Genomic DNA, 13673 nt, shown 5'->3' with positions numbered 1-13673 from the left:
TGTGTGTGTGTGTGTGTGTGGTAGTCACTCAGTCGTGTCTGACTCTTTGCGACCCTATGGAATTCTCCTCGTGTGTGTGTGTGTGTGTGTGTGTGTGTGTGTCTGTGTGTTAGTCAGTCACTCAGTCGTGTCGGACTCTTTGCGACCCTGCGGACTGGAATTCTGTGTGTGTGTGTGTGTTAGTCACTCAGTCGTGTCTGACTCTTTGTGACCCTATGGACTGGAATTCTGTGTGTGTGTGTGTGGGTGTGTGTGTGTGTGTGTGTGGTAGTCACTCAGTCGTGTCTGACTCTTTGCGACCCTATGGACTGGAATTCTGTGTGTGTGTGGTAGTCACTCAGTCGTGTCTGACTCTTTGCGACCCTATGGACTGGAATTCTGTGTGTGTGTGTGTGTGTGTGTGTGTGTTAGTCACTCAGTCGTGTCTGACTCTTTGCGACGCTATGGACTGTAGCCTGCCATGCTGTTCTGGAATTCTCCTGGCAAGAATACTGAAGTGAGCAGTCTGAGATACCAGGGAAGCCCCTCCTCTCTTTGTTTTACATTATGACTACTTGATTTAATACAAAAACATGGCAGTCTGGAGGAACCAAGATTCTAGTATTTTCTGTATGCTTGATAATACCTCATCCCTGTTCCAGGACAGCCCCTGTCCCTCTTGATTGGCTGCTGCCCTCTAGATGGCCAGGATTATGGCTCTATGTTTTAAAAATTTTGGTAGGATCTTAGTTCCCTGACCAGTGATTGAATCCGGGCCCACGGCAGTAAAAGTGCCAAATTCAAACCACTTGACCGCCAGGGAATTCCCTACTTTCACTATTTTGAGAGCTTCACTTATTTTGTTTACTCCACTTACTACTGGCAACTTAAAACTTGCTACTAGCTAGAAAGAGAGATCCATCCAAGCTGGGGGAGTGCAGGGGCATCCCTGCACCACTTTGTTGTACCAAAGAGGAAGGCAATGCCCATGTACTTCTTGCTCTGAGTAAAAGCAGACAGTGAGCTGTTCTGAAGGGTAGCCTACAAAAGGCATTTTGATGAGACTGTATTACATCTTATGTATATATACTGTTTACAGTTGCCTCATCTGTAACTGAGGATATCAAAATAATACCACAGTTAACGGGGCTCTGGTGAAAATTAGATGAATTTACCCATGTAAAGTACTTAAATAGTGCCTGACCCACCGAAAGTGCTCAATGCCTGTTAGCTATTGCTTTTATTTTAATTTCTTTTAAACATTTTACCCTTATAATTATAAAACATCATTTTATTCTGCTATATGTCCCTTGTGAGGGCAATAAAAGTTTGAATTTCTTAGAAGTAGGACAAGCTGAAGCAGTATAAACATTTCATAAACATTTACATTCTATTTTAAAATTAATAATAAAACAATTTAAGAACTTACTTTTCATATAAAGCTTATTTAAAAAAATAAGGATGACTGATCTAAAACTTTCCTATCTTAAAAAAAGAGATACTATATTGCTGATATGGTATCATAAAGTGGAAGAGAGGTATCAGTGTTCCAGGAACGACAAGGACTAGAGTGAATAGTTTAAGGAAACTTTCAGTGCTGACGTTTTTTATGCTGTCCATAAACACTTAACAGTTGAGGACATGAACAGGGTCACTAATTTAATCAAAAACATTATTTCTCAGGTTTTCATTTTTATGATAAATTTCATCCACTTTCACAGGTTTGTTCTGAGAAAAAAAGTGAGAGTGTATAAACTGCCTTGTAAACTGTAACTTACCCTCCCCGCTCCAAGGTACCCTTACTTTTAATAGTCTGTTAAAAATATGCCCCAAACGGATGCTTCACTCATTTCATAGAAAAAGCAAATTAAGATCCGACAAATCACAGGGGCAAGATCTATGGATGACATTCAACTATGGACAGAAACTACATTTTCCCTCATTGTAAGAATAAGCATGCTCACTGAAGAAAATGATGCAATGCAAAGGTAATTCTCTGCAGGCAGAGGCACCACTAATGGTGTCACCCTTCTTCTACTCCCCTGTTTAGGCCTGTGAGCACATGCGTTTAAACAACAATAGAAATGGCTCCTGCACACAAAGTGTGGTGTCCTGAGATCACTTCAGCTATGCCTACCCATGGCTCTTCCATTTCAAAAGTGCACATACTGAGTTGGGAAAGCTCAAGTAAGTGGTAGCTTGTCTTCTGGTCAATTAGGTCAGCACTAGTCCCTAACCTTTCCGGTACCAGGGACCATTTCATGGAAGACATTTTTTCCATGGACTGGGTGCTGGGGGCAGGTGGAGGGGGGCAGGGTGGTGGTAGTTCAGGAGGTGATGCAAGCCATGGGGAGTGGTGGAGAGCAGCACATGAAGCTTCTCTTGCTCACCCATTGCTCACTTCCCACTGTGCAGCCCGGCTCCTAACAGGTCACAGACCAGGGCTGGTCCATGGCCTGGGGGGTGTTGGGGACCCCTGTCTTAACTTTTTAATTACTGGGGATTACTAGGTCTTCAATTCATTGATAATCTTATCTGAAAAGTCAACCAAACTTATCAGAGTCAACCAGACTGATAAGCCTCTTAAAAAACCAGGAATAAGTGTTTAAAAACACATAGAGAATTAGAAGTAAAGGTGGGGGAGGTGGGTTTACTTTCTGAAAAACAAAATCTTATCCAGTAAATAGATCTGTACATATAACTAAAATAGTTAAGAACTCTAAAAAAGAGATTTCCCTTGAGATGTGAGTGCAAACATCAAGGCATGATGGGCATCCATACCTGAAGAGCCTTTAAACTGAGGGCATTCCTTTTTAATGTGCCCTTCTCGTCCACAAATAAAACAACGTTTTTCTCTTAAGTCTTTGTCCTCCGGTCTCTTCCACTTCTCCACTGGTGGCCTGAGGATTTTCTCTCTCCCTGGCTCAGCGGCTGCCCTCACTGGCTTGGCTTTCTGAGGTGTGCACTGCATGGGTTTATCTTCTTTTGTTGACACCTCTCTCTCTGTGTACTTGTTTTGAATTTCTTTATCTTCTTTGCTTTTTTTGTCTCTGTTCTCAGGGTATCTTTGGTTCAGGGTATCTTCCTGATCTCGCCGTCGCCTCACTCTGTAGAAGATATAATACTAGTAGGAAAAATCTGAACAGAAACCTAACAAACTATTAAGACCCCTCCAGGTTTAGGAGACAGCTAGATACAGAAGGCATCAGAGGGAAAAATAAGAATTTAAGTCCATCTTCTCTGTTAACATATTTTTGACTGGGGGATTTCTGCAGAAACTACCATCTGTGGCATTAATACATCTCTGGTCAATAATGTGTTAAGAAACACCCTCAGAGCTTAAGGGTGTAGTTGTTCACTTTCACAATTATTCTAATACTGTGAAACCAGTTTTTGCAATTAGTGGAACTTCTTAATTTAATACCTACTCTGGTACTGATGTAATAAAACTCAAATTACCTTTGGACTGATTTCTTAAAACTTTCTGGCCCACTAGCATTCTTTACTAGCACTGGAAACTTGAGACATAAAACTTTAGGTTCACAATGGAACAATGGTTACAAGGAGCTTTGTGCTCTTAAACTGTCAAAATTATTTCTTCCTTGCCCTATAGCATCAGTGGCTACTATCTTAATAAAAAATAAAGTAAGAAATAAGAGCCTTGAATTCCAGATGGTGATTTAAGTACCATGTTTTTAAATGAGAATATTATCGTCCACTTAAAAATACCACCACCACAAAACAAGAATATGTCCCAAGCAAGCAACCAAAAACATCTCCCTCTGCCCTCCTGAAAACATTATCAGAAGAAAGCATGATGACCAAATCAAGTAGGTCACCACAACACACAATAATTATTAAGAATTAAAATGCATACAAGTGAAGGGTCCTATAGTGCAGTATAGTATTACTGAGTCTCAATTCCCACACAGTGCACCCCAGTTATTGTACATCAAAAGTATAACTGAGATCCTTAAAAAAAACCCATTTTACTTTTCAATGACTGAAATGATTTTGGACTTCTCATTGCTGTAAAATGGAGGAATTTCAGTTTCCTCTTCTGCTCTTCCAGCCTTGTTGGAAAGCGTAATAACCAAATGATCACGGGGTGATGAGGGACGTGCCCAAAGTTAGGAAAAGGGACGAGGCCTGGAAGACTGTCTCCTGTACACTCAAGTTAATCCTAGCCATCTGACTTAAAGGCAGGTTTTAAATCACTTCATTTTCCTTGTAAAAAATCTCCAAGTTATCTGAGAACTTCTGGGTTTAATATAAGTTTATTTCCTGGTACAAGAGAATCTCATTTGAAAACTGGTGCAGTAAGAAAATAAAAACAAAACCACCCTTTTGAATGTTCACTTACTTTCTCCTCATAGGACAGTCCTTCATGAAGTGTCCGATTTTCCCACAAATGCGGCAACATCTATCATTTGGGGCCAGCTCTCCTTCAGTTAGCACATCTGGATCAAAAAAGTACTCCTAGCAGAATATAAATACATTAAAAACCTAAACTACTAATAACAGATCCAAACACAAAAACTAACCAGTATCAATCAGGAATCTTATATCTCAACATTGACAAATCATTATTTTTAATAATTATTATTTTATTGTTTAAATAAAAAAATCTAAAACCATTAAGAGGTGTAATTCAGGATAGGTTTACCTGAATTCATTTTGGTTAATTTCTTTTCACCGTGCAGAACACTTTAACCCTACCTTTTTCCCCAGCACAACTCTAAATAAGAGTATTACATATGCCTGTGAGTCAGCTTCCTAGGATCTGGGGAAAACTGAGGCCAGGTACAAAAACTTCATTTTCTCATAAAAACAAAAGGCTAAAACCTAAAAAGAAAGAAGCTATGTGTTGTTGCTTTGTTGTGGCTTCTGAAGGAAGTATCAGAGGAAAGGAAAGACAATGGCCTGGATTCTAGCCTCCTTACCACTGACATGAAGCTGGGTGCCAGCAGAGGCGGCATCACCTGGGGGTTTGCACGACATGCAGTCTTGGGCCCCACCCCAGACCTCCTGAATTAGAATCTGCATTTTAACAAAATCCCCAGGTGATCTGTTAGAACAAGTTTCAGAAGCAGGGTGTAGAAGACTGCCACAGCAATATCTAGCAAAAACTAGATGCAGAGATGTAATCAAATGCTGAACATGCTTACACACCTGATAACTTAAAGTTCATTTAAAAAGCCTTAATTAGGAAAATTAATGCAGGAGAAAAACCCCTTTATTTTTAACACACAACACTCTAGTTCCTAGCCCCTTCCCCTTTTTTCTCACTAAAATGAATTTTTATAATGTAATTTTGTTTTGCTTTTATTGTGTGGTTCCATAAAAACCTGAGTATCAGGTTATATGAGGACAGATTTTTAGCACAGGGAGCACTGTGTCTCTCCTAGCTTTATTAAGGTATTTATTATTCTTTGCAAGCAGACTGGAAAATTTAGATTTTCCTAAATCTAGGAAAATCCACCCAAAGTTCACTTCTGGCTATCTCTCCCCATGCTGCTGACAAATGACTTCAAAATAGCTATGTTTATGAAAAGGCTTTAATTGTGGCTAGACTCACCAAACTTTGGAGTATTTAGGTTATTACTGAAGTAATGTATACAAATTAGGTGCTTAAAAGGGTTTTGGAACTAGCTTTTTGGTATTTCCAACAGACACTTACCATTTTTGAGGGGTAGTCCTTTGGAAATCCTTTGACTGGAATCCCAAATACTCTTCTCCCATTAATAAATGCTTTCATTATAAAATTTGTCACTTAGAAAAAAAGAATAAAGTCTCAATTAAATGGATTAACAGGAAAAGAGAAGGCATTATTATTTATAAACAAAGCAGAACTTACTTTTCCTTGATAATCCGGCTCCAAGATTATGATTCAAATCAAACGGATCTAAGTAAAGAAAATTAATGAAAACAAAAAAAATATAAATAGGAAATACCACTACTTATACATTAAGTGAAGTCTATAACAAAAAGAAAGCGTTACATACTTAAAAGTATTAAAATAAGTGCATTTTTAATGAGCTTCAAGTCTATAATACAGCTAAGTACTATTTATTTCTAAATATATGGAAAGTTTTTCCCAAAAAGTATCCATCAAAAATGAGGATATTGCTTTATATCTGAATTCTTAGAGTCCTTCATATTATGAGAAGGTGCTTTATTTTGGACAACAAAATACTATTTGGAAAAGACATATTAGTCTGATATCACCAAATCATACTAGTTTTAGAGGTATATAGAAGCCACAAATATATTTAAAACATTTTACCACTGAATGTTCCTGCTAATTAACAGCCTTACAAAAAATCATTTTGGAAAATAAATTTATTGGGACCTCCCTTTTGGTCCAGTGGTTATTAAGAATCTGCCTTCCAAAGCAGGGGACTAAGATTAGATCCCTGGTTGGGGAAGTAAGATTCCACATGTTGCAGGGCAACTAAGCCTGTGTGCCACAACTATTGGGCCCACACGCATGTAACTACTGAAGCCCTGGCGCCTGTGCTCCGCAGCAAGAGAAGCCACCACAATGAGAAGGCCTTGCGCTCTCTGCCAACTGGGAAGTGCCCTGCAGTCTCTGGAACTAGAAAAAGCCTGTGCATGGCAACAAGACCCATGCAGCCAAAAATAAATGAATAAATAAATCTTAAAAACAAAACAAACAAACAAAACCAAACCAAAAACAAGCAAAGGGGAAACAAAACAGAACCTTTTTCGAGGCTCATCTAACACTTAGGAAAATGGAGGAGGTATACAGTGCACGTAAGAGGAGTAAAGAAGTAAAAAGAGGCACCCTTCTGGTTGTCTTGTTACGCTTCTCATGTACAGTAACTGGGGTATACCATTTGGGATTCGGACCCACTATGAGTTTACTGGAGAGAAGCGCCCTTCACTCCGTTTGACGTCACTAACACTTGCTGTAAGGTTGCCTTTCTAGAAGGTTTGGCCACGCTGTCCCCTGGTGACTTCTGTGTGTGCTGTGTGGAAGTATTTCTGGTGCTTGCTTGCTGTAGCAGAGATACTACAGTATTAGTTACTGTACAAACACTGCAAACTACCACCACTGAAATTTCTCGATTCTAGAATAACTAGTCAGAAGTCGTCCTTCTAAGACAGCCTATTACTAATGGCTCATTTATAAATAATGTAAAGTTAAAAGCAAAAGGTAATGAGACTTCAAAAATTCAAAAACAAATTAATAACTGGCAGACCATAAGAATCCACTGTGATAATGGAAAGGTTTAAGACAAAGTTCTGTTTTTAGCTATGGGATACTAAAAAGTTACAACCATATCCATAATCCATGGTCATCTGAATTTAATTTTGTAAGTGGTCATCATATTTTAATAATGTAAATTAGCAGAAGTATTGACAATAGCACAACCTAAAGTAACACGTTTTTTAGGTGATTATAGTTAAAAAAATTATAGAAGACTAAAATATTTCTTAAGCATTTTCAATTGCATTTTTGAGCATTTAAACTCTGTCTTTAAAATTAAAATCTCACAAATTGATCATTTACAGGTGGAATCTAAAAAAGAAAACAAACAAATGAATATAACAAAACAGAACAGACTCACAGATATAGAGAACAAACTAGTGGTTTCCAGGAGGGAAAGGGAAGTGTGGAGGGGCGAGACGAGCTATGGGATTCAGAGACACAAACTACCATGTATAAAACAAATAAGCAACAAGAATATACTGTACAGCACAAGGGATACAGCCAATGTTTTATAATAACTTTAAATGGAATATAATCTACAAAACACTGAAACTCTATTTTGTACACAGGAAACTAATATAACATTGTAAATCAACTATACAAATCAATACTGAGCAACCACTGAAAATAATCCGGTGTACAGACAGAATAGAGGATCAAAGTAAAACCATTCAGTGTAAAAAGCAAGTCTCAGAATAATGACCACAAATATCTAAAAGAAAAAAGTGTATGTATATATATAAATTTATCTGGGTACATACAAATATATATAAAGTTAATACAAAAAATCTACAATTATAACAATTAAAATCCCCCAAATTGGAAATAAACAATTAAATACACACACAAATGGCCCATGAATCCTAGCATTCAGCATGGGCGAACTAAATGACAAATTTTTGAAGCTGGCTTATCTCTATAGCAACCTTATTCTCCAGAACTTGTTAAACAAAGATAAAGGACTTATTATGGTGAACAAAGATTTTTGGATTTGTAAGAAACCCCACATGAGAGCATCAGTCATTAAAAAAGAAGGAAACAGATCAGTCTGCCTGACATGGACAGTAACAGGGCAACTGCTAGGTGCATCCTGATAGGTGGCTCAGGGCGGCTTGGGAAGATCTCTGCAAGGACCAAGAATACCCTCATCAGTTCAATCTCTATATTCTATTCAGTTTTAAGTTCGATTTTATTAGTACCTTCAATAACAATGTATTTTGATGTCCACTGTTTCTTAAAAGTTGTAAGCAGACTTTTTCTCCTGATGCTAATTACATGTTCTTTAAAATCAAATTCCTCTGTGTAGAAACGAAGAAGTCCCAACCACAGCTGCCCAACAGATTCTGTATTTTTTCCATATTCTGGCCAATAGTTGGGCTAGAAATAGAAGGAACAAGAGATATCATGCTCTATAGTAAAGTGTTAATATCAATAGTCATTTGTATCTTAGGGAATAAATCTGGATTTATTTTAATTAACTAGAGTTTCAATATATAAAAACAATTATAAAACTTTTCTATTTTAAAGTATCATTTACATGAGTTTATTAATCTCTACCCTATGACCCAGAGACAGAAAGTGCTCTGGGTTTTAAATGTCAAACCTCAGAATGCATGTTTGTGGAAGAATCTAGAAATAAATTTTAGAGCCTTGGTGACACCTAGTTATTATACCTCTGTACCTCAAGAGTTTTTCTAAATTCTGTAGGAAATCACAGAGCAAATTATTTGTTCATTTGGAGTAAAGCTACTTAACCATTTTGAATTATTAGTCAGTAAAGAAATCCTGCATACAGTTCCTACAAACTCACCTGGCTTAAAAAATATTTTCAACTTCAAAGGAGTCATCTGTATATGCTATTTTTCTTTTTTACTATCACAATATAAATATAACAACTGATAATATAATCATTGACCATCTACACTACAGCACAGTATAGCTAACTTTCAGTCAAGGATGTAAAAAATCTTTACTATTAAAATACGTACCAGTTCATCTATTTGATCAAAAAAATAAATATTCCAGCCATCAACAAATATTTCAGGTTTCTTTTCACCTTTGTATATCTGAAATTAATTTTTAAACTATTAGTATGGATTACAAACTTAGTGCATTGATACAAAAACTTGTAGGAAAATAGTAAAAATTTTAACTACAGAATCACAGAATTTTAGAGAAGGAAAAGGGCTCAAAAATCATCCAGCTCTACAGATGACAAATACAATTTCCTTTACTAGTACCTCCTGAAGGACAGGAATAACTGGTGGATTCCTCTGCTGAAGAAAATATAGCACCATGAGCGTATATGCGTATGACGATAAGCTGCCTCTAGAAGCATCACCAATATCGCACATCTGGGGGTAAGGAAAAGGAGGAACAAAGGAAAGATCACTAATGTCTTCTGCTACACTTGCAGCTATTCTATTGTCACTAAAAGTAAGGTGCTTCTAGACAGCACTAATATAAAAATCACACTTTTCAAATGCTAAAATATGTCAACAAAACCAAATAAGACCAACCAAAAAAAAAAAAAAATCAAAGAGTAAAACAAACCCCAACAAAGTTGTGGAACTATCAGCCACAAGCAGTATTAGATTATCATGTAAAATTAAGGTAACATTTAGTTTGTTCAGTAGGGCTTCTCAAATAGTTGGCTATGGTTCTTTAAAAATATAGGTGTATGTTTTTTTTTTTTTTTTTTTTAATTGAAGTATAGTTGGCTTACAATATTATATTAGTTTCACGTGTATAACACAGTAATGCAATTTATTTTTATAGATTATACTCCATTTAAAGTTATTATAAAACAGGGAACTGTCTGGTGGTCCAGTGTTTAGGACTTTCTGCTGTCACTGTGGAGGGCCCAGGTTCTATTCTTGGTCAGTAAGCTAAAATCCCAGAAGCTCTGCGGCGTGGCCAAAGGAAAAAAAAGTTATTACAAAACAATGGCTACATCCTCTGCGCTGCACAACATATCCTTGTTGCTAATTTACTTCACATATAGTAGTTTGTGTCTCTTAATCCCATAACATCCCTGTCTTCCCCACTGGTAACCACTAGTTTGTTTTCTACATGACTGGGTTTGTTTCTTACTTTTTCAACAAGATTTAAAGATGTAAAGAAATTTCCTGAGGAAATCTCAGGAGGAAGCATACTTACCTTTGTAAATACTTTCATAGTATAGCACAAATATTTCACTCTGGGATCAATGGCTGAGTAAGCAGATAAGAGTCTTGTGTTATGAAGGGCCTATTAAAAGGGAAATTATATAACCTTAAAAAAAAGTTTTAAGGTGAAATATTCTGAATAGGTTTACAGTGTAATTCATTTTTAAGATGAAGACATTTAGACTGAAACTAATATTTTTCCCCTACAGAGAAGCTTTACTAACTTACTAGATGAGAATTATAAGACATCTAATCTCAGGCCACCTTAGTCTAAACATTCCTAGAAAATACGGGCTATAAAAATAATCAGTTCCCTTTAACTCAACCTAAGATCTGCATCCCTGCCTATTATTCATATTAAATGTCCTTAGGGGCCGGAGAGGTTTCAGAGAGCCTTGAAAACAAACCAGGTCTGAGACCAAAGACACACACACATACACCAAAATTAAAGTTCAAGCCAAAAAAACCCAAAACAAAACAAAAAAACACTTGCCACTCTGACCTCATTTTTAATGAATACTAATGTTTACTCAATTCTGTGTTATATCCCCAGTCTCAGAACACTGCTAGACACTTAGTAAGCACTAGTAACTACTAAAAGAATGAGCAGGATGAAATGAATGGCTTAATTTTACTTAAAGACTGAGTAAATTAAGAGATACTTCTTCCCCTTAATCTCCATAAAGAAAAAGTCTAGGGAAAAATCTTACCAATGTGTTATACAAACTGATGTCCACTTCGAGACCGCTTCTCAAATGGAAGAACTTCACAATCGGCACCTTTGCTGTTGTAATAGGCAAGATGTTTCTCAGTCCTAGGTTGGGAAACAAGATAGTGTCATTAAACCCAGCAGCAGAGGGTATAAGTTGCTCTCATGTTAATGTTCCAACATAGAATGAAGTAAACCTGGCTTTGGCTTGTCTCAGTGAGTCACCAAGACTAGTCAAAGAACTGTTATTAACAAACATGATTCTTCTGGCAAAGTTTACATTTGTTAAACACATGAATATCTGAAGTACAAGAATCAACAAGGCAGCCACAGTGCTTCAGGAACACACTGGATCCTGTGTATGTGTGTAGAGCTGCCAGTCTGATACACCTCAAAACAGGAAACTACTACAGAATCTGGACTAGGTGCGCCCTCCCTGTTCTCTCTGTATGACCACACACATTATATGAAGAAAAGCCGTACATCGTATGAGTCATCATCTGAATGCCCATCATGCAGCTAGAAGCTATGTCAGTATAAGAAAAGAATCAGTGTCAACAGGAGAGGAGGATATTGCCTCATCTAGGTTCTGAAAAACTACAGGCAGAAAAGAGCAGGCTGAGGGAACTTAGCAGGCAAGGACAACTGCACAGGGAAGGGGAGCTGCCTGAAACAGAACGACAAGCTCGGGGAACTTCCATGGAATTGTGCAAGCGACAGAGTAGACTTGAGGGAAAGAAATAACGAGTAACAGGAGAAGTGGCAAAAACTGAGAAGAGCCCAAATATGGAACAAATATATCCTTGGAGGCAAAGATGCCAATGAACTGGCAAAATCTGGGAAGAATCACTGACTACTGGAGGTACTCGGAAGAGAGACAGGATGACCATTATAAAAATTGACCTGGGCCTGAACTATAATGGTGGCATGGGAATGAAGAGAAGCAGCAAGACATGTTTGAGAGCACCTCTAACTGGATGGGTTGGGGAAGAAGTAGGGGAAAGGAAGGCTATAACAGAAAGAACATTCCCTGAACACCCATATTCCTTTACAAACATTACCTCCTAAGACCATTCACCCTTACCGAAAAGATGACACAGACCCAGAGAAATGAACATGCTTAGGAATATACAGTTGGTGAATTGTGGAGTGGGAATTCAAATCTAGGTATGTCTGACTCTATTGAACCTAGTCTGCTGCTGCTGCTGCTAAGTCGCTTCAGTCATGTATGACTTTGTGGGACCCCATGGACTGCAGCCCACCAGGCTCCTCCATCCATGGGATTTTCCAGGTAAGAGTACTGGAGTGGGGTGCCATTGCCTTCTCCGTGAACCTAGTCTAGGACAGGCTAATTATCACTTCACTCATTTCGGTGATTCCAAGGATGTCAATGTCAATAACCAAGAGAGAGGATGTAGAAGGAAGAACAGCTAGTGGCGGTTGTAGCAGAAGGGAAGTGGAAGAGAGAAAGATGTGTTTATTCTGGGTGCTGAGGTCCGAGTTCCTTTTGAGAGAGTTAAATGGTGGCATCTAGAAGGACAGATGACTAATGATCTGGAATTTAGAAAAAAAAAGTATGCAGATGAAAGGAATTTCAGCAGAAAAGGTATGCATGGGAGACAGAAGTCGTCTAACTTATACTGATGGGGAGAAGGGGCAAGGAAGCTCTACTTACTGAACACTCAGCAAGTCAGGCCTTGTACTGTAATATATTATTTTTCTTAATCTTAAATCCTATTACTGTTTTTTCTGCTTTACAGATGAGAAACTGAGTGCTTATGATGAAGGTGAGTGACTTTTTGGAATCACACAGCCAGCAAGCAAGGACCCAAGATTTAAAACTAGGGAGTCTGATTTTAGAAGCCACCATTAATTACTTTGCTATGGTGGCTTTAAATTAAGTATCCTTTTTTTCCCCATCTCCTTCCTAGATGGAGAAATTCTAGAATTTGACACTGTTAAGTCACCATTTTGACATTTATAAACCTGTCCTCTAGGATTTATTCACAGTACATCATTCTGGCTCCTATTTTACCTTTCCAATAGCTCCTTTTTCAGTGCCCTTAATTTCTACACTTATAAATTAAAGCTTGGTCCTCGACCTCCCTCATAATCCCATGGAACTGTTTTAATCTTGGCCTCTTCCTTCAAGGTTTTCAATACAAAACTGCTTCATTTTGTTCTTCAATCTTAACTGGCAACTCTATGTTCTAACTGCTTGCTGGACTGTTAACTCTTAGAGATTATAGCTTCATGGCAAACTATCACTCCACACTGCAAACATTCCCATTCCCATTTCTTAGTTCAGATATCAGCCTGAACCCATACTTCCTACTTGCAGGTTCTGAATCTAGGAAATCTCCCTTTGGAATCTCTCATATTCTTTTCCTTTTAGGATCACTGGCATCTGGTTAAGATCCTTCTGCCCTATCCCTTAGACTGTATCTTCCCTAAGAGCATACAAGCTGCCTAAAAAGTTCTGCTTTTATTGGGTTTCTTCTCTCAAACACAGTTCACATTTTCCTACTAGTTCCCACTTGAAACTCCTCTCAAAATGTATCAATCTTCTCATTGTCCTACA

The 13673-nt window shown here is 37.8% G+C and overlaps 1 protein-coding gene across 9 annotated transcripts in view; it reads right to left on the bottom strand.

Moving 5' to 3' along the window:
- Positions 1-13673, bottom strand: part of TUT7 (terminal uridylyl transferase 7) — a 59568-nt gene that overhangs the window by 13027 nt on the left and 32868 nt on the right. For 8 of the 9 annotated variants that reach the window (XM_061163713.1, XM_061163710.1, XM_061163717.1 and 5 more), the window contains exons 18-26: positions 11094-11197; positions 10376-10465; positions 9457-9570; positions 9205-9282; positions 8416-8593; positions 5837-5884; positions 5660-5751; positions 4343-4458; positions 2761-3086 (exon numbers count right to left, since the gene is read on the bottom strand). In XM_061163713.1, coding sequence (XP_061019696.1) covers positions 2761-3086; positions 4343-4458; positions 5660-5751; positions 5837-5884; positions 8416-8593; positions 9205-9282; positions 9457-9570; positions 10376-10465; positions 11094-11197 — 1146 coding nt within the window. Of the gene's footprint in view, positions 1-2760; positions 3087-4342; positions 4459-5659; positions 5752-5836; positions 5885-6848; positions 6998-8415; positions 8594-9204; positions 9283-9456; positions 9571-10375; positions 10466-11093; positions 11198-13673 lie in introns of those variants that run through there. The other variant, XM_061163719.1, reaches the window with a different exon arrangement.

This window comes from Dama dama, chromosome 16, assembly GCF_033118175.1.
Source record: "Dama dama isolate Ldn47 chromosome 16, ASM3311817v1, whole genome shotgun sequence".
Taxonomy (NCBI): Eukaryota; Metazoa; Chordata; class Mammalia; order Artiodactyla; family Cervidae; genus Dama; species Dama dama.
The sequence above is the reverse complement of the archived record's forward strand: the minus strand, read 5'-3'. Positions and strand labels throughout refer to the sequence as shown.